This window comes from Podarcis cretensis (assembly GCF_951804945.1).
Source record: "Podarcis cretensis genome assembly, chromosome: 10".
Lineage (NCBI taxonomy): Eukaryota > Metazoa > Chordata > Lepidosauria > Squamata > Lacertidae > Podarcis > Podarcis cretensis.
Window position 1 is genome coordinate 32,653,509 of NC_137179.1, and position 23,464 is coordinate 32,676,972.

Below are 23,464 nucleotides of genomic sequence, written 5' to 3' on the forward strand. Positions count from 1 at the left end.
TGACAGTAAGAGCTGTTCGACAGTGGAATTTGCTGCCAAGGAGTGTGGTGGAGTCTCCTTCTTTGGAGGTCTTTAAGCAGAGGCTTGACAACCATATGTCAGGAGTGCTCTGATGGTGTTTCCTGCTTGGCAGGGGGTTGGACTCTATGGCCCTTGTGGTTTCTTCCAACTCTATGATTCTATGAAACGTATTGAATAAATAGCCACCCCATAAGAAAAAAAATTGGGTGGCTCACAAAGTAAATGAAATGAAAACTTTAAAAAATGTTATAATTCATTTTAGCCTAAAAAGTTAAAACAGAGGCTGAGATTATAAAACAAGTCTTTATTTTATTTCACAAAATTTATATATTGCTTGATATTTTTTTAAAAAAATACCCTGATTTAAAGTCATAAAAGATTTGCATGAACATCTGTGTGTACAATTAATGTTAATCCATATATACACATGTTTCCCATAACAGTTTTGTAATAGGTGAGGTTGCCTTTAGCCCAAGACAATACAGCCTTTGAATAAGGGGGGGGGGGGGACAGAAGAGGTGTGTTGCCTTTGCTTCCAGGAAGTTGAACCAGATGGATCTGTTGTCTGAAATAGAAGGGAACTGATATTCCTAAAACCCAAAACTATGTTCAGCAACGTGATACATCCTTCCTGAATGCGTGCAAGCCTATTTTGACTGTTTCCATAAGTTGCCTTGCTGATATGCTAGCATGTCAGGGAAAAGACTAACTAGATTCCTGTGACCTGAAATGCTAGCTTTCACAATTGGTACTCTCAGCATGCAGAAAGGATCATAAGAGTGGTGTCTACAACTATACATTCAAAGATGTGAATTGCTGTTGTGGGTTCTAGTAAGTCTTGGATATGGATAAGAGTGTTTGGGTGTCTCTCCATGTGCTCCACTATGAAACCTAACTGCCTCAGATACTACAACAGGTAAAATGCAGCATGGAGGAGAAAAGAGAGAAGAAAATGGTCAATTTTAAGCTTAATCAGATTTTTTCAGACCAATTTTGGAAAATCCCAGGCAAGTTAGTTTGCACTGACATATGAATATCTTAAATTTCCATATACTGTTTTAAGATGATCTAAACTTAAATTTCCAATGATTTCAAAGCATTTGGCTACCATTAAGGCTGCAACTCTGTGATGCAAGTAAAGACTTAACTTCCAAGTGGATCTATAGAATCAGGCAGTAGCACCTTGGAGGTAGATGGTGCATGGTCTCCGTTTTTACACTGCATGTGTAAAATCCCCCTTCTGACCCCACCCACCTACCCCACTTTGAGGTGCCATCAGCAATACAAGGTGAAACACTTTCACACCTGGCCTGACTCACTGAGAAATCGTAGCAGCTAGCGATTGGCCTTTTGGCATCACATGGCAGAAGGATGGAACTTCCTGGCTTCAGGCAGCTGCTTCACAAAGCTGGACGGCTGGCCGAGGTATGTTGTTGGGTAGACAAACCACATGACTACTCCAGAGGGGTTAATGACCACTGTGAAGTTATCGGCAGCCTTCAAGCCAGTGATAATTTGACCACTGTACACATCCTGTGCCTGAAACAGAAGGAATCATTGTGACAGGACATAGTTAACTGTGGGTATGTATATTATATACAGATAAATGAATGAACATGGATACATTGCTTTGAACACACCGGATACAGTTGCTATTTCACAGCCTTGATAGCAGACAAATGGAAAAGTGCTAAAACTCTACAAGATGGATTTTAAAATGATAGAAAACTTAATTCCCCATCTCATTGTTTTGTGTCACCCCTCCACCTCAAATAAACTGTGATGGTGAGTTTCTGGTTTGCATTATAGCTTGCTGTGCAGTAGTATTCTTGATACTGCTGCAAATGCACAGCTCACTGGTAAAAGAAGCAGCAAGGATATGGTGACCTTTAAAAAATGTAAATTGTGGTGAAGGCTGCTCTGTGGGCCAAATGCACCATGGGTAAAGAGCACCATGCTAATTTTAACTCTGCTGTCTGCCCCAAACACAAAAGACAAACATCTGCATGGCCAAATCACAAATCTGTGGGCCATGCAGAGAAGCAACACCAGTGTGGCTCTATTCAAAGCACTTATTACATTGTTGCTCTGTTGTGTCTTATCTACCAGGCCTAATCCAAGGTAGGCAAGGGGAAGATGAATGTTAGAGGGGCCTCAAGGTTGGAAGGCTGAGAATAAGATTTCTCCATGGTAATGCGGAGACTCTTGAGACACACCACTAACATACAGGTTCTTGAAGATGATGTGTGTGGAGTCTGCACCCCCAAAGGCCTCCTTCCTCCCTCTACACAGAACAAGAAGCAGCCCTGCTGGTGTGCAAGGATAGGAACTACTCCAAGATACTGATAACCCTTGTCTTTTTCTTACCTCATACACAGCATTCTGGGTAAAATTGAAGTGGGCCAGGGACGCGGTGTAGCGATACGGCATGTCTGTCCTCCGACTGAAGAAAACCAGAGCGTTGGCTGACTGGGAAAGGGGGCGCAGGAACACCTCTATGTGAGATTTCTCCTACAAAAGCAGATTGGAGTTATGTGCCAATAACAGGAACGCTCCACTGGGACACACAAGGAATTTAGGAAGCTGCCTTATACTGGGTCAGGCCATTGGTCCATCTGCCTCAATATTATCTAGCTCTCCCTGGAGATGCCAGGGATTAAACACTGCAAATGGCTAAGTGGCTGGAAACGGGGGATATTGTTACCTATAGCAAACAGTGCTACCAATAGCAAACAGTGCTCAGTTAGGTCTAAATTGTAGGTCTACTTCTGTAAATACGCTGCAGAAAAAAGTGCACAAGAGTCTAACTGCACCCTTTAAGATTATATGCCTTGGAAGAAAGTCAGGATATAAAATGAAACTACCCACTCCTCCTCAGATCGAAAAGCAGAAGACAGCACTCCCAGCTCCAAGGGTTTATAGGCTATGCTTAACTACTGAGTTACAGGATCCAGTCCTTCCCTACCTGAAGGATTCTGCGTCCTTGAATTCCCAGGGGATCTTGGTTAATTTTGATCATCAATTTGTTCTGTAGAATTTCTCGTGGTTGCTCAGAAATGGTGCGGAGGTCCGTGGACATGAAAAGGGGAGCAGCCATCACAGTCCATAAGGCCATTTGGGAGCGGGACTGTTCATAGCTGAGGCCAAAGTTTCCAATGATTAGCTGCAGGACAAAGAAGGAGGTTAAAACTAAGGATGAGACTGAAGTGAAGGATGAAAGTAAAAAGAGATGATGGCTCGATTCAGAGAAGGCTCTAGTTCAGTATTTGTCAACTTTGCTTGTCGGGATGCTGCTGGTCTACAACTTCCATCATCCTCAGCCAGCTTAGACAATGGTTGGGGATGATGGGAGTTGTAGTTCAACACCATCTGGGGACCCCAGGTTGAAGAACATTGCTCCAGTTCACCGAACAGAAATCAGAAAAGCTAGTTCTCTGTGATTGGGCAGACATGTTTCTTTTTTCCAGCCACCAAACCTGCATTAAATCTATAAATATCTGGTTTAAAATCGCAATAAAATTTGCTTTGAATTGGAGGATGCGAAATATTAGTCTCTCTCAGCAGCACTTCTGTATGTTCTGAGAAATGTTGTTTTAAAAGGTAAATTGGAATATTCTGCATCATTTGTGGTGATCCTCTGTCCCCACTGCAGTCCCTGTCCCCCCAGGGCCACAGCCTGGGTCTTCCTAGCAAAAGTATCCAGGTCTGACTAATAATGGAAGATACAGGCTATACTGACGGAAGAGATGCAAATGAACCAAAGAAAAAATGGGAGTTTGTGCCCTGTGAACAGAAAGGGGTATAAGTGCAAGGTAAAGTCCCCACATCTAGTCCAGGCGCTGCATGCACAGGCCACTAGGGCTATATCAGTGGCATGCAGTGAAATTTTTCATAGGGGAACAGTTAGAGCCAGAGGTGCTAGCTTGCGAAGGGCATAGGGGTCGATGCCATGTGTGTGATGTTGTGAAGTCCTGATGTTGCAAACATGGGCAACGCGCCTCCCTAGGCCAGGCAGAAGCTTCCTGGGCTTTGGGAAGGAGGCACCAGGCGAACATTTAGGGGACTAGCATAGTTCCCTTAGTCCAATGATCGCGCTGTCGGACTTGCGTTCGACCGAGCTCCTCCGACAATGATTAACGACCTGAGCCTCTGATAAGGCTCCAGGCACATTCCCCATTACGCAAAGTATACAGCAGCATGCAGAAGGACGAGACAGTATGAGCTACATGGCTAAAGACCGTTTTATTCCTAACTACGCAGACAGAAAAGAAAATACATCCTCTCTCTGTGAGAGCAGAGAGCAACTGAAAAACAAGGAACAGGAAACCAGTAATATCACATTCGTCTCCTGTCTTCCGTGAGACTTCCAACAGCCTGGAAGCTCTGGAATGCAAAACAGAGTCTTGTGACTCCAAGAGCACTACACAGTGGCAACACACCGAAATTAACACGCACGCCACTGGACTATATGCACATCACCAATTGGACATGCTTCTAAAGATGTTCTAAGATATATTTTCAGGGACCAAGTGCATAAGATCAGAAACGCCTGCCATGCACAGCATCTGGGGAAACCTCACAGTTTCCTGTAAATTTTGAAGGCTCGAAAGAAAAAACCTGAAAACGGGTGGAGACTGGTAAACATTTCAGAAGCCAAAAAATCTGTATGTTTGCATGAAGATGAGAGATTTCTTGGGGGAGGGAAGTTCTGTGTCATGCAAAACTCTTTGACTCCACACCTTACAGAATAAATGAAGCAACGTATGTTTATTTGCAAAACATTTAGAGGTCACAGAAGAGAAAGGCTATAAACAACCCAGGGTAGAAGGATGGGCATTGCAGTAGACTGAAGGATTCCCAAAAAGAAACTCAAAAGCCAGCTAAATCACTTAACTTACAGGCTTCGGCCCTTCTACGTAAGATGTTGAGAGCAGAGGAATTCCTGCCAACAAGAGTCTCTGCTGCATCTTTCTAACTTTAGAAATCCTGAGACAGTCTCTCTCCCTCTCTCCTAGCTTTCATGTTAAGCTCCTCAATTCAACATTACCATGTCTGGGTCATTCCAATGGCCAGGGCCAGACACTGGCTGAAGTACATCCTGATTGGCCGAGAACCAATCCACTATGGAGAGGACACTCTCCCAAGAGTCTTGTATATCATCATAGTTTCGCCAGAGATTACATATGTTTGCCAGGAGTGTGTAGTTCACCTGGAAAAAAGTTGTGAAATGAGTTATTTACCAATAGAGCTGTACACTTTACCCTTTGGAGAAACAGAGGGCGAGGTGCAGTTTTTCTAGCGTTAGAAATTCTGAGACCATCTCTCTTCTAGCTTCAATGTTAATCTCCTCTGCTCAACATCACTATGTCTAGGTCACTCCAACCTGGTGCCCTCCAGATGTTTTGGACTACAATTCCCATAAGCCCCAGCCAGCACAAAAAGTATGGGGAAACTGACCACAAATAGTAATATTGCACCCTGAAGCAGTACCCCAAAACAGGTGCTGCAAACTAGGATTATCAACAGACAGAAATGGTGCCAATAGATGATCCAGCCATGCTTTTTTCAACTGGCCAACTAGTCCTGCACTCTGTGTCCCACGCGGCCAACAAGAAGCCCATGGGAAGCTCACATTGGCAGATAATGTCCTCCTCTTCTTTTCCCTAATAGCTCAATGTTTCTCAAACTTGCATCTCCAGCTGTGGTTGGACTACAACTCCCATCATTCCTAACTAGCAGGAGCAGTGGTCAGGGCTGATGGGAATTGTAGTCCAAAAACAGCTTGAGACCCAAGTTTGGGAAACACTGTTCTAGTTACTGTACTCCGCTTGGACAAAACCACTCAAAGAGAAACCACTTTTTGGCTAATTTACACTGTAAAAATAAAATAAAAAGCAGTGTGCGTGTTGGACTTAGGTCAGTTACTAATCCCTGGTCAGCCATGAAGCCTACTGGATGATCTTTAGCTAGTCATCAACTACCAGCTTAATTTACCTCACATGGTTATTGTGAGCATAATATAGGGGGAATCAAAATAACCTATCCTGATCTTGAAGGAGACATAAACTATCATAGATGTTGTCCCGGAGGCTTTTTATTCTACCCCTCCCCTCGCCCCTGTGGTTGCCTTTGTGGATATGGAATGATGAGTCAGGAAGGACTGAGGTCTTGCTCCTTGTCAGCTGAGCTGTTTCCAGAGTGCTTCCAAAAGTGTAGAACAAGGTCAGACTGGAAGTCTTGCCTGTCTCTTATCAGCTTAAGAAGCATTTGATTGGTGGCCAGTGGTGGGCATAGATTTGTGGATCCCTGCTTACTCCACCCAAATTGTCAAAATGGGATGGGAAATTTCCACTCAGAAATTCTGAACATGCTTTAAAGGACTGAGGAGGTGACCTCAGCCCCAAAGCCTCTTCAGCAAGGCCTCACCTTGGGCGGAAGTCCCCCTCGATAGGCTGGCCAGCTACAGGAATAGGCAATTGGGCGGCCTGTTGCGTTCAGAGCACTGGACATTCTAGGATAACCTTTTAGGGATAAAGAATATTCATAATTTGAAAACTGAGCAAGTTGCAAGGGGGCAGCCATGGAAACTGGAAAACAAGAAAATCTATTTGGGTTCCAAGGATAATTCTGGTGAGGTACACAATGCCGTCTCCTGTATTCTTGCCCTTGTGATTACTTGGATCCAATTGAAAGCCCACAATAAGAAACACAACATGAGGCATATTGTGTTATATACATATATATATATCAGAAATCAAGTTATTTCCCTCCCCACTCCATTTTTTAAACAGAAAAAAATGCCTTTCAGTTAGCATGTTTTTAAAGATGGCCATGATTCTGGTTTAAAAATAATATCTAGACATAACATGATATCCAGTGTTAGTGACAGAGCAGACCCACTGAAATCAATAAACGTGTTCACTGATTTAAATGAGTCTACCCTGACAATGATTTAGATAGCACCCTTATAACATGATTGTATTAAATTCAGATTTCCTCTTAAACCAGATTTTTAAAAATTAATAATGAATGACACCTTGTGTAACTAACAGACACACACAGACACACAGACAGACAGACACACAGACACACACACACACCGTTGTACCACGGGTTAAAAACTTAATTCATTCTGGAGGTCCATTCTTAACCTGAATCTGTTCTTAACCTGAGGTACCACTTTAGCTAATGGGGCCTCTCGCTGCCGCCGCACGATTTCTGTTCTCATCCTGAAGCAAAGTTCTTAAACTGAAGCACTATTTCTGGGTTAGTGGAGTCTGTAACCTGAAGCGTATGTAACCTGAAGCGTATGTAACCCGAGGTACCACTGTATCTGAGAAACACACACATCAAAAGCAGATTCAAATAATTTTTTTATCAGCAAGATCAAGATCAAGCAGCAGGGGTCAGTCCAGGCCCAGACAGGATGGAGATGGAGCACTGAAGGAGGCAGGATAAAGCGAACAGAGGCAACGAGGAAGCCTTACCTTTAGCCTGCTGACATGCTGAAGAATAGCAGCCATCCAGCTTCAGCATATCCACTCCCCACTGGGCAAACGTCGAGGCATCTTGTTCAATCCGGTCCAGCGTTGTGCCAGGATACCCTTCACAAGTATGGGTGCCTAAGTCACCGTAGATGCCGAGCTTCAGCCCCCGGGCATGCACCTATGGAAAGAAAGAAGAACTTGAAAGATGGACGGGGACTCCCATGGACAAACTGTAACATCGACCAGTCAAAGCAGCTGGTGTGTTGCCATGCTTGAGTGTCTTTCCCCATTTTTATTTATTTATTTTTATTCTATTTCTACCCCACTTTTCACTCAAATAAATCCCAAAGCGGCTTACAAACAAAAGATAAAAATTACATAATGAAACATCACGATGAATACAGCATAAATCACATAAAATACTTAACAAATCATCAGCAAAACCATCACAAATCACAAATAAAGCAATTACCCTCTATTAACAAAACAACTAAAAAAAAAGCTAAACTTCAGTGTTACACCAAAAATCATATTATAGGATTCTTTTTTTAAAGAATCATTTTTATTGATTTTCCAATAAAAACATCCAATTAAATATCCAATCATAATACTTCAATTAAAAAATAATAAAATAGAATAAAAATATCAAATTATAGTCCAATTTGTATTTATTAATTAAAAATCATATTATAGGATTCACAAAGTAAAATAATATAAAATAATATTAACAGCATTTTTAAAAAACAACAAAACAAACAAATACCAGCTGAATTTGTACACATGCTCTCCCCTCTGCCATGACTCATAAACTATCATTCTATCCACTGCATCAAAAAACACCTGCACATAATATTCCTGGCAGCAACTCCCTTCTGAAGGATCCTTGCGATGGAGGTGGTCAGCACAAAGACTCTCTACCCTCACATACTTTCTGCCACCATGACACTTCCATTTTGATAACAGAAAAATGGAATACCAGATTTGCAATTTGGAGGTTAGGGGATATTCTGGAGTGTGTTTAACTATGATTAAAAATATCATTAGTTAACATAGCTACATGATCAGTGTGGGAACGATAAAATACTTGTAAAATCAGATTAGGCCCTTAAAACCTGTTTCCAGTTTTCTTAGGGAACACGCCTTAAAATTATTACACAGATGGTATAGGACTTCTTTTCAAATGTCAAAAATGTTTTATTTCCGCATCAGAAAATTCTTTGGAGGGCTTGCAATAAACTTGGTACATATTATCATTTATGGTGGACTGAATGGCAGTTAGTGCAAGATTTTTGTAATTCGATTTCGACAGAACTATTAGTAAAGCAACAATTGTTTATTGCCCAAAATTAATGTTACTGAATATTTTTGATGATACCAATGTCAAAATAATTGGCCTCATATAGGATCTTGGCAGCAGAAAGTTATTACAACTAAATGAAATACCACCCAAAAGCTTACAGTGGATGCTTGGTACCGCTCACTCTGGAATATAGCTAAAATGGAGGAAATTCCTCATAATTTCCCCATCTCTCACTCGCAGCCCATGTTCAGAGCTTATGGGACCCGTATCCAGTACATGCTTTGGGGCTGTTTCGCATAGGACTTTTCTCCTACGCTCAGCGTAGCTCAGAAATGAGCATCAGAACAAAAGAAGTGCTTGCTAGATCAGACCAATGGCCCATCTAGTCCAACATTGTGTTCTCACCATGGCCAACCAGATGCCTGCTCAACCGTGGCCAACTCTCCTGCCCTGTGGTTTCCAGAAACTAGTATTACTGCCTCCAACCACAGAGGGAGAATACAGCTATCATGGCTAGCAGCCATTGATAACCATCCAAGTTAGGGATGATCTCTGCCTCTTGTGGGAGTGAGTTTCACAGTTTAACTATCTGCATTCCCATGACTGCAGAAATGCAAGCACGAGCCAGGTGGGAACTGGATACAACTAACAGCAAATATTTGTGATTTGGACAGCACCTCCCTGTGGATCCCCCTCCCATCAGATGTCAAGGAGATCAAGAACGACACAAGTTTTAGAAGACATCTAAAGGCAACCCTGTATTGGGAAGCTTTTAATGTTTGATGTTTTATTATGTTTTGTATATGTTCTGAAAGCTGCCCAGAGTGGCTGGGGCAACCCAGGCAGATGGGCAGGGTATAAATAATAAAATGATGACAATGATAATGATGATGATGATGATGATGATGATGATGATGATGATGGGCAACTCTGCTCCTGAATCCAACAGCTGTCTGGTTCATATTCTGCTTCTCCACATGACTAGGTTTAGGGATGATGGCCCAAGCAACTGTTGTTATTACCTTTCTTGCCACAATCCAGGTGGGCCCAGGAGATCAAGGATACTAGAATTAAATGAAAGCTGCTTTTGAACTGGAGGGAATGTTTTGCAGGCTACTCGGAATAAGCAAGTTGAAGCCACTGAAGGAACAGGACTTTGCTCCTTTGGCGACTCGTGATTTCACAAGTTTTTTAGTCCTCACTACTGATGGCTAGAAGGGGATTCTTGTTGATTGACTGATTGAATTTATATACCGCCCTATATCCGCAGGTTTCGGAATAGTTCACAGAATCAAATTGATATATAAAAGCACAAAATACATTATTAAAATCCATGGATGGGAGATGCCCCGGATCTTGCTTCACCATCAGGAGTTATGGATCACTCACATAATCTGCTAAGGCTTTGATGCCACTAGGGAACCTCTCAGGATCCGGAATCAGCTGCCCTGCTGAATCTCGCTGTTTTGCCATCCAGCAATCGTCTATATTGACATACACGTAGCCCAGCTCCCTCCAGCCGTCTGCTGCCAGGCGATCCGCCATGTCCATGAAGAGTTTTTCACTGCCCCACAAAGAGAAAAGCAAGTTAAAAACAACATCCAAGTGACCCTGAACTATTTGTGGCCACAGGGAACAACACGGAAGAGAACATCCACGCAGGGCTGTACAACCAAGGCAAGCATGCAGTTGCCTATTTTCACCAACAGGTGGCAAGCTTTGCCCATGAGAGCTTCCACTGCTGGACAACAAATTAAAATGGAAGTTTCGTATTGCATTTCATTATTTTTTTTATGTACTTAATGTACAATAACAAAACTCAACTCCCTCTCCAATGGTTCTCCTAAACCCATGCCACTGTCACTATTCAGTCTCCTTTTTCGCCTCTGAACACTTAACTCACATATAACTGTACAGTGGTACCTCGGGTTACATACGCTTCAGGTTACATACGCTTCAGGTTACAGACTCCACTAACCCATAAATAGTGCTTCAGGTTAAGAACTTTGCTTCAGGATGAGAACAGAAATCGTGCAGCGGTGGCACAGTGGCAGCAGGAGGCCCCATTAGCTAAAGTGGTGCTTCAGGTTAAGAACAGTTTCAGGTTAAGTACAGACCTCCGGAACGAATTAAGTACTTAACCCGAGGTACCACTGTACAGGCACGGTACAAAGACAGATACAAACGTTAAATTTAACAAAGCTGTTTATGTTTATTTATTACAAGATTAAGTCCCCAAGCTTCTCCGGTGATTTAAATATAGGATTGTTTCTCTAAATGAGTATATGCTTTGTCAACTTGTTGCTGCCACTTTAAATACAAACTGCTTCTATACAACTATTAATGTTAAACTAAGACAGCTTTAGCCTGATTGTCCTTTTATCTTCTCCACCTCAGTTGTGCCTGTCATACACAATAACTGAAGGCCGTGCTGGAATCCTCTTTTTCCAACCCTTTTTTGTGGGTTTGTCTTGTTGTGCCCCGGATATCTTCCCTCTGGCTTTCATACCAGACACCGTCTCACTGAAAAGTCTAAAGTTTCACCTAGCAAGTGAGTTATATATTCCTTCTCTCCTTCTTTAGCATACCGAGAATTTGAACATACAGATGCCAGTTCAGGCCTCAAGCAGCAGTTAAACTAACTTTGTCCAGACCAGACAAAAACTTCCCACATCAAACACAATGTGCATTACAAATAAATGTGCGTTACAATGCCCACGTCAGAATACATTACACAATATTAAATCTTTATTCAAATAAACAAGATTTCTTAGCAAGCACTTGAACATAATGCTATATTATCCAGCAGTGCTCTTCCTCATGGTCAAGATCCTTCTAATGTTTACACAGAAGTAAACTCCACTCAGCAAACATCCCTCCTAATGTAAAGCATAAACTCGCTGCCCTTTTATTTCTCCACATTGAACACAGCAGTGATGATGGCAGGGGAAATGTGCCTGGCCTGTGGGCCCTGTCATGAAGTAGTGATTCTGTAAGCAGGTATCGCTGGGTTGGGCCCCTCAGGCAGGTGGTGAGAATTAGTCACCAACGTGGGAGCAGGTGATGGGGCTGGCTGGATTCCCCAGCCCCTGCCAGGATTCCCCAGCCCCTATAAATATTCAAGTTAACCTACCGAGGGGAGGAGAGAACACGTCATGGATGAGACTCCTGTTTGATGTTCTGTAGCTGGTGCCAGAGGGACGCAGGTGGCGCTGTGGGTTAAAGCCTCAGCGCCTAGGACTTGCCGATCGAAAGGTCGGCGGTTCGAATCCCTGCGGCGGGGTGCGCTCCCGCTGCTCGGTCCCAGCGCCTGCCAACCTAGCAGTTCGAAAGCACCTCCGGGTGCAAGTAGATAAATAGGGACTGCTTACCAGTGGGAAGGTAAACGGCGTTTCTGTGTGCGGCTCTGGCTCGCCAGAGCAGCGATGTCACGCTGGCCACGTGACCCGGAAGTGTCTCCGGACAGCGCTGGCCCCTGGCCTCTTAAGTGAGATGGGCGCACAACCCCAGAGTCTGTCAAGACTGGCCCGTACGGGCAGGGGTACCTTTACCTTTACCTTAGCTGGTGCCAGAGGTGTCAATAAAGCCTGATAACCCGTTCGGTGCCTGTGAGTGATTAGTAGCTTGGAGGGAGGACTTGGGAAAGCAACCCCCTCCTTGACAGGCCCATCAGAATTCATCAAGCCTACAACCAGTTTGTTTGTTTTTTAATGTAAAGTTGAAAAGTGGAGCACAGCTAGTGGGTATTCAGATGGCAGCATAAAATAGGGATGGACGGAAAGTCAAATGGGCCTTCCTCGAGGCATCCTACCTGCAAAACAGATCCAGCTTTGTGTGAAGTGCAAAGGGACTTCACTTCTTTCTCCTACCCTCCCTTGCCCCTGCCGCACATGTATAAGCTGCAGAGCTTCCAAGGCTCTTCCACTTACCTGATGCAGTTCTGTGGATCAGTCTTGCAATCAATATTGCAACGGAATCGTTCCCATGCAAGCCACCCCATTGGAGGCGTCCTCATGAGCCCATTCTCCAGAGCCAGGGAGGTGGTGACTAAGGCCGCAAGCAGTACAGACGCTATGAGCTTCATGACTACCGATCAATAAATCAATGCTGCAGAGTGAGAGCAAATAATATTAGTTTTCAATAAGAAGGTTATTGAAGGTAACAACCACCCCACTCCACAACCCTCTTCGCTTTTTGCTTCACAGCATGCTTCACTGAAATGAGCAAGTCTCCAATTAACCATTGCTTACTGTCATGTCCAAACCGGTAAATGATAGTAGACCTATTTTGAACAAGCTGAAAACTTGAACTGCCTCAGATTGTGATTTGAGATCTTGGCTCATTTCCAAAGATGATAACCCTAGTTTCCAGGTGTAGGATGGAACACAAAACTACATTTCACTGAGATGGATCACAAAAGGATGAGGGAAGGGGAACAAAGCACTTGTGCACATCTCAATCTATTAAGCAAAGGTGTAATTATCCGAAGACACCCCTACTTGAACAGTACAATCAGTTGTCCAACATGATCCAAACTTTACAGTACAACACATGACTCAAAGTGCTCTCATTCCATCCCAGAGCCTCTAGGTACCACCAGCACAATGCTCTCCTGTGCTATCAGATATTATCTAGATCCCCTGCCTTTCCGATCTCCATAGCCCTTGGAGGATATAGCTGAGTGGAAGATCATTTGCCTTGCATTCAGAAGGCCTCTTGTTCAACCCCCCAGCATCTTCAGGTAGAGTTGTGAAAGACTCCTTGTCTGAAATCCTAGATCGCTGCTGCTAATCAATGTAGACAATACAGCGCTAGATGGAACATTGGCCAGACCTGGTATGAGGCAGCTTCGTATGTTCCAGCCCTGCAGTTCATCATCATATATGTCATCAAATAAATATGAGCCGCCTTCCGGTCCTACTACTCCTGAAGCGCTAAAGTCATTCCAAAGATTGAAACCACAGCACAAGGCCAAAGCGCATATTGACAAGCAGCCTTGGTCTCAAGGCCAAACAGGTTTATAAACGTCCATGGGAGGATTAGAGGTTAAAGAAAGGCAGGATGCAGCTGTAGTCCCTCCTTGCATAGTGTCTAGTTTGTAGCTTGCAGTTTCGGGATATCTAGGCATGACATGCCCTTGTTTCTGAAAGTTAGACAAACTTCTGCCTGCAAGCACATGACCTACCACTGAGCCTTCAGAGAAGGGTGTAGCGGGAAGTGACACATGCAGATAATATCTGACAGTATTGGGGAGCAGTAGTAGCTAGTGGGTTCAGGGTGGAACGCCCAAGTTTCAGAAAATTAGATAAACTGGAGCAACAGCTACTGAGACAGAAACTGTTTCCTAATGTTCAAGTTTTCTGGTGTAATGTTGTGTGATGCCATATGGCCTAGCTGTCGTAATCATCTATGCTGCCATAACCCTATTATGCTTGGCAGCAGAAAGAACAGGGTGCTGTGAAGTTTCTATCCCGGAGCTGTTGCAGTAGCTCCCCCAGCTGTTACAATGGCTGCTACATAGCCAGGTGGTCACGTAGAATGCAGATATGCCTGGGCTTCATGGAGTTTCAACCACCGCCTTTCTCAGGAGGGGAAGAGTCAGCACAGTGGAGCAGTTGGGAAGCTGCATAGCTCGTTTTACATTCCTAGCAAGTCAATTACACGGGTCCTGCCTATTTGATCATCCCCAACCAGCCCAGTCCCCGTGAATGAGACCACAGCAGTCTTGCAAATATGGAAATGATAAGGAAAACTTGCCCTCTTTATGAAACTCTAAAAAGTCCTGGGTTATTTCAAGAACAAATCTGAACAATTAGCAATATTCCTCATATCAGCTTCAATGATCCATGTTAAACAGATGATTTTTGAAAATTATCCCTTTTTCTTGTTTTTAGGTCAGAGTTTTGCCCCCTTATTGCAAGAACTCCAAAAGAGAGTCCATTCCTTGCCAGCCTAAGATATTTTCTGCCCCAAGCAGCCGCATCTGAAAAATCCCAGAGATGCACTCCCAGAATTATCTGCAAAGGATCCTGGGGGTAACTTCTTTGATCTCAAGCTGCTTCAGTGCAAATAACTCCCTGGATTTCTTCTGCAGTTGGCCTGATCCTGATTATAATTTCAGTTTCAAATTCATTGAATTTGCAGCCAAAATTATGAGAAATGTTTAATCCTGAAAGGGATCAGACTATCACTTGGACTACTCAACTACACTGACATATGATCCAGGTAAACTCAACAACTCTAAAGAGTAGACAATGTCAAAGGTAAAAAAAACTGGGGGTGGCCAAGGAGTCATGAGGTTACTCCTGAATAAAAATAATGTCCCTGTTATCCTTTGGATAATAAACTCTGTACTCAGATAAGAAATGACCTTGAGAATCACTACTCATGGAATGAGTTATTATTATGTTCCATCATAATGGAGGCACCATGCAGATAAAATTCATTTTAAAGATCAACACTTGGAGCTTGTGCAGCTTAATTTTTTTTTATCTCTTAGCTGCTGAGGAACAAGTGTTGTGCTTAAAACATAGCAGTGTAAATGCAAAACCATCTACTGCTAAACATCAGCTAGTCAATATTTCACTAGAGGTAGCCAGGTGGAGAAGTGGAGCCTTTCTAGAGTGTGGAACAGACTTTCAAATCTGGTGTCCTCCAGATAGTTTAGACTACAACACCCATCAGGTCCAGCCAGCATGCCTAATGGTCAGGAATGATGGGAGTGGCTGGTGTGGCGCAATTACCGTAGGTGGAATTACAGAGCAGGAGGATTCATGTACTCCAATCAGCCACTGCTCAATGCAGGATCTGCAGTGCAAGAAACAACTACAGCAACAGCCCAAACAGAATTATCTCCAGTGACAGAGCATCTACCCCTTTCCCCTGTGAAGGCAGTCAGCTCCCAAGGTTTAGCTGAAATTTACTAGCCCTGCCTTCTGGAATAATAATAATAAATAATAATAATAATAATAATAATAATAATAATAATAATAATAATTTATTATTTATACCCCGCCCATCTGACTGAGTTTCCCCAGCCACTCTGGGTGGCTTCCAATCAAGTGTTAAAAACAATACAGCATTAAATATTAAAAACTTCCCTAAACAGGGCTGCCTTCAGATGTCTTTTAAAAAGAAGATAGCTGCTTATTCTGGAACAACAGAGAAGTTTAGAGCACAGGCAACAAACTATTACACAACCATAAGAGTTTGAACACACACACACATTACTTGGCTATTACTATTCTAAGTGGGTCAAGAGGATGCAGAAGTCAGCCTTATTTCAGATGTCACTTCATGAGATCTTACAGCAGCCTTTCCCAACCTGGTGCCCTCCAGATGTTCGGAGGACTGTGCTGGCTGCAAATAATAGGAGTTGTAGCCCTAATCATCTGGCGGGCGCTATGTTGGGGAAGGCTGCCTGATAAGATCTTTCCCAAAATGCAGTTAAGAACTTTGCTAAAGGCAAAGCGATGTATTGACTTGGGGGGGGGAGCATAACTACGGCATTATTGGCTGTTCACACTTTGTGTTGTTCCTTGTCACGTTCTGGAGACAAGATTCTGATCGCAGAGAAGAGAGACATTTCATTCTCAAGAGAAACGGGTAATCCCGGTAACCTCCCCCCCCCCCCCCCCGCTCAGCTTCCCTGTCTCCCAGCCGGGGAGCCCCAGCAAAACATTCACCTCTCCAACCCGCCAGACAACGACTCCCGGTCAAATCACGCGCTTACCATGCACGACTGCGAGCCACACTTGAGCATAGACGACCACACCAGGTGCAAGGACGAAGGCTCAGGAGAGGCTACTGCAAACCGCGTGCTTCCTGCTTTCTACTGGTCACATGACCAGCTGGCCAGCTTTGCGAGCCTGCTGATCTGAGTCCTTTTAGCACCGAGGCTTGTTGGCTGCAAGCAAATGAGGAAGCAGCAGCAGCTCCGGGATGGGGCGAGCTCCGTCGGCTTGCTCTTGGTGGCATATATGGCAAACTTACTCAGTGCAAGAGAAGACGGAATAAAGGACTGAAATTCGTGCATCTCGCCCCCACAATAATAAATATTGCTCCCTCCAATCCATACCTCCCTCTTAGGGCTGCCATACGACCGGATTATCCCGGACATCCCCCGCTTTTTTTTATTTTTGCGCATCTTCTAACTAAACAAAAAACAAACAAAAAAACCCTTGCCTCCGAAGTGATCTGATGAGGCGCCCAACACATTGCCTCAGGGGATGGCTCCTGGCTTTTATTCGGCATTAAGCATCCATCCAGGTATAATAATAATTTATTATTTATACCCCGCCCATCTGGCTGAGTTTCCCCAGCCACTCTGGGCGGCTCCCAATCAAGTGTTAAAAACAGTACAGCGTTACATATTAAAAACTTCCCTGAACAAGCGTATGATTAAAAATCAAATCAAATCGGAGGTGTAACCATTTATTCAAATCAGTGGATAACAAAGCAGTTCACAACAATCAAAACTGCAATCATGCAACATTCCAATAAAAAATTTAATCAACATCATCCAGAAACGGAAGGTGCTGGAATTCAGGATAACTGTCTGGATAACTTCGGCAATGTGTGCGCGTGCGTTTTTAATAGTGTGTTTGACAAAAAGGAAAGCTAATTTTCAAAGACTTCTATTGCTTTCTGGAGCTTGGCCCCGAGATAACAACAGCGGGCTGATTCCACGCCTTGAAAAGACTAGGCAGGCGGGCTGTGCTGGCGGGGGCTGATGGGTAAAGGTAAAGGTAAAGGTACCCCTGCCCGTACGGGCCAGTCTTGACAGACTCTGGGGTTGTGCGCCCATCTCACTTAAGAGGCCAGGGGCCAGCGCTGTCCAGAGACACTTCCGGGTCACGTGGCCAGCGTGACATCGCTGCTCTGGCGAGCCAGAGTCGCACACGGAAACGCCGTTTACCTTCCCGCTGGTAAGCAGTCCCTATTTATCTACTTGCACCCGGAGGTGCTTTCGAACTGCTAGGTTGGCAGGCGCTGGGACCGAGCAGCGGGAGCGCACCCCGCCACAGGGATTCGAACCGCCGACCTTTCGATCGGCAAGTCCTAGGCGCTGAGGCTTTAACCCACAGCGCCACTGCATACAGGTCGGCCAAGGCCGTTGCAGCAGCCTGTCAAGGGTTGGGAGGCAGCAGGAGGCTGGCAACCACTTCCTTAACTTCATGCTGACCGGAGGTCATTCTCCTATGCCCTGCTTGGCAGCGTCCTCTCCCTTGTCCCTTTCCTGCTTTCTTGGTTGCTTAAAACATATCAAGGACTCGCGAAACCTTGGCTTCACTGCCGCCTGAAGCGTTTCGCCTTTTCAGTCCTCCGGAATTAAGATTGCCGGAAGAAATATCAACAACCTTAGATATGCAGATGACCCAACATTGATGGCAGAAAGTGAGGAGGAATTAAAGAACCTTTTAATGAGGGTGAAAGAGGAGAGTGCAAAATATGGTCTGAAGCTCAACATCAAAAAAAACGAAGATCATGGCCACTGGTCCCATCACCTCCTGGCAAATAGAAGGGGAAGAAATGGAGGCAGTGAGAGATTTTACTCTCTTGGGCTCCATGATCACTGCAGATGATGACAGCAGTCACGAAATTAAAAGACGCCTGCTCCTTGGGAGAAAGGCGATGGCAAACCTAGACAGCGTCTTAAAAAGCAGAGATATCACCTTGCCAACAAAGGTCCATATAGTAAAAGCCATGGTTTTCCCAGTAGTAATGTATGGAAGTGAAAGCTGGACCATAAAGAAGGCTGATCGCCGAAGAAGTGATGCTTTTGAATTATGGTGCTGGAGGAGACTCTTGAGAGTCCCATGGACTGCAAGAAGATCAAACGCATCCATTCTTAAGGAAATCAGCCCTGAGTGCTCACTGGAAGGAAAGATCGTGAAGCTGAGGCTCCAATACTTTGGCCACCTCATGAGAAGAGAAGACTCCCTGGAAAAGACCCTGATGCTGGGAAAGAGAGAAGGGGACGACAGAGGAGGAGATGGTTGGACAGTGTCCTCGAAGCTACAAACATGAGTCTGACCAAACTGCGGGAGGCAGTGAAAGACAGGAGTGCCTGGCGTGCTCTGGTCCATGGGGTCACGAAGTCGGACACGACTAAACGACCAAACAACAACAACTTCGGGAGTCCGGTGCTGTTTGTTTTCTGACTGAAGGGCTTCCTTCTAGTCCTGTGAAACTGCTGCATGCGGCAATGCGATGCCCTCTGGTGGCTATAAAGTAGCATGTATATGTTTTTAAAAGTACATTCTGCAGGTTCTTTGTTTATGTTTCGCAGAACTTTAGCACCGACACGTTAGTGGCGCCGCCAATATTATACTTCCAGCTTGACCCGACCTTGGCGTTGCTGTCCAGGAAGACCCTAGCATAATAAGCAAGAGTGGCTATGGATGTAAGAGCCCTTGGGAGATCCGTATAAATTAGCACGATCATCAAGAAAACTTGTTGATTTCCTTGTCCTGCACTTTTTTTTGCCTTTTGCGACGAGCCCTGATCCGGCTCTTGCAAACGCTCAGGTGGAGGGCAGAGTGAGAAATACACCATTTCTCAGTAAAAATACGATTCTTTGGGACAAAGGATCTGGGGCGCTGGGGAGCAATGCAGATACTGGGAGAGATGTGGATGTTGACTATTGAACCCATTTCACAGAGTTAAAGGAAAGATAGGGTCATGAAAGGCTTTGAAACATCCAAGGAAGAAGATTTAATCATAAAGGTCTGAGACGGCGAATCAAGTCTTCCGTGTCTGAATCTTCTATACGTGGCTTCCAAGACCTCAAGAGAAAAAGCAGAGCAGTTAGGGAAGGGGGAAGGAATGGGGGAATAAAAAAAGTAAAACCTCCGCTCTGAGGCGGGTTGGAAAACGTGGATTGTTAAAGAGCCATCCCTGGGCTTGCTACTCCTGAAGCGATCTTGAGCTCCGGGTTTTGCATTACGGAATTGCTCTAAACCAATAATAGTCATTGCTCCGCAGAGAAAGAGGGAAGACAAAACAAAACAGCCGCCTTAAAATCTACACGTTAATTAAAGCAGGGGTAACGGGGTACGCCGAAATGGATAAAGAGGTTAGAGATCCCGCGTTGGAACAAGGTAAGGTTAGAGAGAAAAATCTGTTCCCTGGCTTTCAGAGCAGGCCTGCTGTCCCCGAGTTCAAAACCATCTTCCGCAAGCTCCGTTTCTGGGAGACCCCCCCCTACACACACACACACTCCACCCCACCCTGGGGACTAGGCAGGCAGCCTGAGTTCTGGGGCTTTAAAAAGATCTCCATCTCCTCCCGAGAGCTTTCTGACTCTCGAGACTCAGTTCAGTTGGCCATTAATCCAACTTGCTGCTACTCCAGTCAGCTTGATGGCTCTAGGTATAAAAAGGGGGAAACATCCGAATGTGGTTTCCATTCCAGCTTCCAGAAGAGGGTGCCGCTATTGATTAAAGAGGCGAAGATCTGCTGTTTTAATGGCAGTAAAAGCTAAATGGAGTTTGCAACTTTTGTCCCTCGTTTTAGCAGAGCTGGGTACCTAGTGGCCTAAGACGAGACTGCAGCACACACATCTATCCATGGAAGAAGGCAGATCCATCAAAATCCAGGCTTTGGGTAAGACTCTCTCTGCTCTCTCAAACAGTATAGATGAGCTGGAATATTGACTAAAATTATTCTGGGTGTCACTGGGACTTTAAAATATCACTTTTTGGTGCAATCAGGAAACCTGTCTGTCTCTATGCTCCTCAGGGGACCCTTATGGCAATGAAGCTGAATGAGCGCTGCGTGGCACATTATGCCACTTGCGACTCTCCGGCAGACCACATGGGCTTTCTGTGCAAGCGTGTGGAGCGCCGCCACCACCACCATCACACCAGTTCCTACCACCGCTGCTGGTTCATCCTGAAAGGCAACTTGCTTTTCTACTTCGAGGAGCAGCAGAGCCGTGAACCTTTAGGTCTCATTGTGCTGGAGGGCTGCACGGTGGAGCTGTGCGAGGCCGCTGAGGAGTTTGCCTTTGCTATCCGCTTCGATGGCAGTGGTGGCAAGGCCTATGTGTTGGTTGCTGATTGCCAGGCTGCGATGGAGGTTTGGGTGAAGGCCCTTTCCAGGGCCAGCTTTGATTACATGAGGCTCGTGGTTAAAGAACTAGAGAAGCAGCTGGAGGAAGCGCGGAAGAGCTTAGTCACCTGTCACAAATCTCCAAAGAGACCTTCCTCTGCCTGGAAGCGACATCTTTCCAGTTCCACAGCAGTACCCCTCCAGGAGCACCCTGTCATCTCAGAAAATGGGTACTCCACATGGGCCAACGGTTGCACTGTTGCAGGAGCTGTTTTGGACCATGATGTGGGGTATCTGAAACCCCCGCCTTTACCCCCTCGCCGAAGACCAGCTTGCAGCAGTGGAGGTGGAATGCTTGCTCCAGGCCTTGGTTCTGCTGTGCAGGAAAGCCCGGTGTCTCCAGAGACAGCCTGTTTCTCAAAGTTGCACGATTGGTACGGTCAGGAGATAGCCGAAGCGAGGATGGAATGGCTACAAAGCCAGAATGTATTGTGAACGTATTGAGGAAAGTATTTTGGGATGTGGGGAAGAGGGAGGGAAGGAAAGAGAAAAATAGATGCAAAACAAGTTTTCACAGACCTCTTGGTGCACTTGTGGATTTGCTCTTGGCCAACAAAATTGCCAATGAACCTATATTGCTTTCTGGAATAGTGGATTGCAAATATACGTATGTTCTAGGTTACTCTCAAAATATAGTATCCCCATTGGGATCTTGGAATGCCCAGAATATCTCTGAAAATTAACCATGCACCATTTGTATCTCAAGCAGTGTTAGCAAAAGGCTATGGCATACTTCTTTCACTACTTCTTTCGCACTGTGCTGTAAAGCTCAAGTTGCCACTCTCATGTTTCAAGGGGCTTCTTAGCACATGAGAGGAATCAGAATTTCTGTTGAGCCATACAATTCAGTTAATGACATTCAATCTATATATTCCAGTTGCTTTGAGCCTTATATTAGACTAATAATACTAATCATTTATACAGCACATTTCAAATATCCAATAATCTTTACATACATTACATAAAGGTTACTGACAACAATCTGAAAAGGTGGGCTAGTATATTTATCGCCATATGGAGAGCAAAGCAAATTGCCTAAGACCACCTCTTGCCGAGGTGAAATTTGATCCAGTAATTTCACACTATTAGTCACAGTGTTGCCCTAGAGAAGACATTACAAAATGCTTCCAAGATCCATAACTAAGGAATCCCGCACTTTTAGGGCTTTCGCTACATTTTGAGTCAGTATTTGAAGATAACCTCTTCAAGAGGCAACATGACCTAGATCTGAGTAAGTGAACCAACAAATTAGGGACAGTTGCTCCCACATACTAACATCATAATGTGTGACCATTTAATGACACGGAATGCCAGCAGTGGGCAGAGCAGATGTTAGCATTGTAGTGTAGTCTAGTTTCCACATGCACTTGCACATATCTTTCTATCCAACTAGAGAAGCAAGAAGCATTATTGGAGTTCAAGAACCTGCTCTAGCCAGGTAAAAACAATCAGGGTGCAAAGCAGAGCCAGGGAGGGGTGTGGTTTGGGGAATGTTCTAAGGCCCTATGGAGAAACCTGGAGAGCCACATTTGTCCCTTGGCCCTGTTGTTCTGACCCACACAACAGTCTCCTAAGGAAGCCGCTAATGTGTACATAGCCTGATTAGGGTGAAGAACAGTATAAACCTAGACTTCTCAGCCATCTCAACTGCAATCACTAAGTTGTGAGTTTTGTAGTCATAAGTCCATGAACTTCAATTTAAATGATGCCAATAGGCACTGGATTCATGTTCTATGGTGTCCAGTATACACTGCCTTTATATCATATTGCTGCATTCTGATTTTTGTGATCAGGTTTGTTCTTTAGCATTCTTGCACAGTAGTGACTTTAACTATAACTAATTGGCCAACCAAATCACTGTTTACCAAGTCATCCTGGGCTCAGACCAGTGCTGGTAATAACCAGTTGCAACGTTCAAATGGAATGACTATCCCTGCTGGGAGGGAAGAACCACCACGACTGTTTTTAATGAGATAAAATCAAGTTACCATGGCAAATAATATGTCACTTCCAACAGTGAAAATGATTAATGTTTTGAAGGAAGATAGTAATATATCCACTCCAAAGAAAAAAATTCTGATCTGCAATAATGTTAGCAGCAGCCAGAATGTACCTGCTAAGGCCGTACAACAAATGGAAGCTAATAACTTCATGGTGCTCTACATACACCCTTGAATTACATTTTTTTGTATGTTTGCATGGATTATGTTTTACACTTAAAACAAGAATATACACTACTGTTTCAAAGTTATTTGTAGTACAAATTTATTCTTGAATAAACTCTTTAATATATATATTGTAGTGTTTGGCTGGACAGTGATGAGAATGTGTCTTGAGTTCCCTCCCTGGGCGTTCTAACATAATTAGTGTCCTGCAGGATCAGACCAAGTATTTACGTAGTCTACTTTCCAATGTACCACAGATGCCAACCAGATACCCAGTCTGGCAAGCCCTCTGCTGTTCTGTAGCCACAGCCCCCTCCACTCGTGTAGGTAACAAACTTAATTTATTTACAGATTTATATACTCTCTTCACTAAAATG

General features: G+C 44.3%; 2 protein-coding genes across 7 annotated transcripts; one reads left to right on the forward strand and one right to left on the reverse strand.

The window, feature by feature from the left end:
• Window positions 1–517: 517 nt before the first annotated feature.
• On the reverse strand, window positions 518–16,695 carry NAGA (alpha-N-acetylgalactosaminidase). The gene is made up of 9 exons (XM_079993942.1): window positions 16,541–16,695; window positions 12,738–12,915; window positions 10,198–10,372; window positions 7,509–7,686; window positions 6,448–6,542; window positions 5,069–5,230; window positions 2,987–3,184; window positions 2,389–2,532; window positions 518–1,560 (listed from the first exon to the last, which is right to left on the reverse strand). The coding sequence occupies exons 2-9, from the start codon at window positions 12,890–12,892 to the stop codon at window positions 1,378–1,380; spliced, it is 1,290 nt and encodes a 429-aa protein (XP_079850068.1). The 5' UTR covers window positions 12,893–12,915; window positions 16,541–16,695; the 3' UTR covers window positions 518–1,377.
• Window positions 16,696–19,743: 3,048 nt separating this feature from the next.
• On the forward strand, window positions 19,744–23,216 carry PHETA2 (PH domain containing endocytic trafficking adaptor 2). Of its 6 annotated transcripts, none has more exons than XM_079991785.1 (3): window positions 19,744–19,910; window positions 20,326–20,415; window positions 20,523–23,216. In XM_079991785.1, exon 3 carries the CDS (start codon window positions 20,560–20,562, stop codon window positions 21,355–21,357), a length of 798 nt encoding a protein of 265 aa, XP_079847911.1. In that variant the 5' UTR covers window positions 19,744–19,910; window positions 20,326–20,415; window positions 20,523–20,559; the 3' UTR covers window positions 21,358–23,216. The 6 variants fall into 6 exon arrangements, with proteins under 6 accessions (XP_079847911.1, XP_079847910.1, XP_079847909.1 ...); XM_079991784.1 differs by having other exon boundaries at window positions 20,329–20,415; XM_079991783.1 differs by having other exon boundaries at window positions 19,748–19,910; window positions 20,551–23,216.
• The last annotated feature ends 248 nt before the right edge of the window (window positions 23,217–23,464 follow it).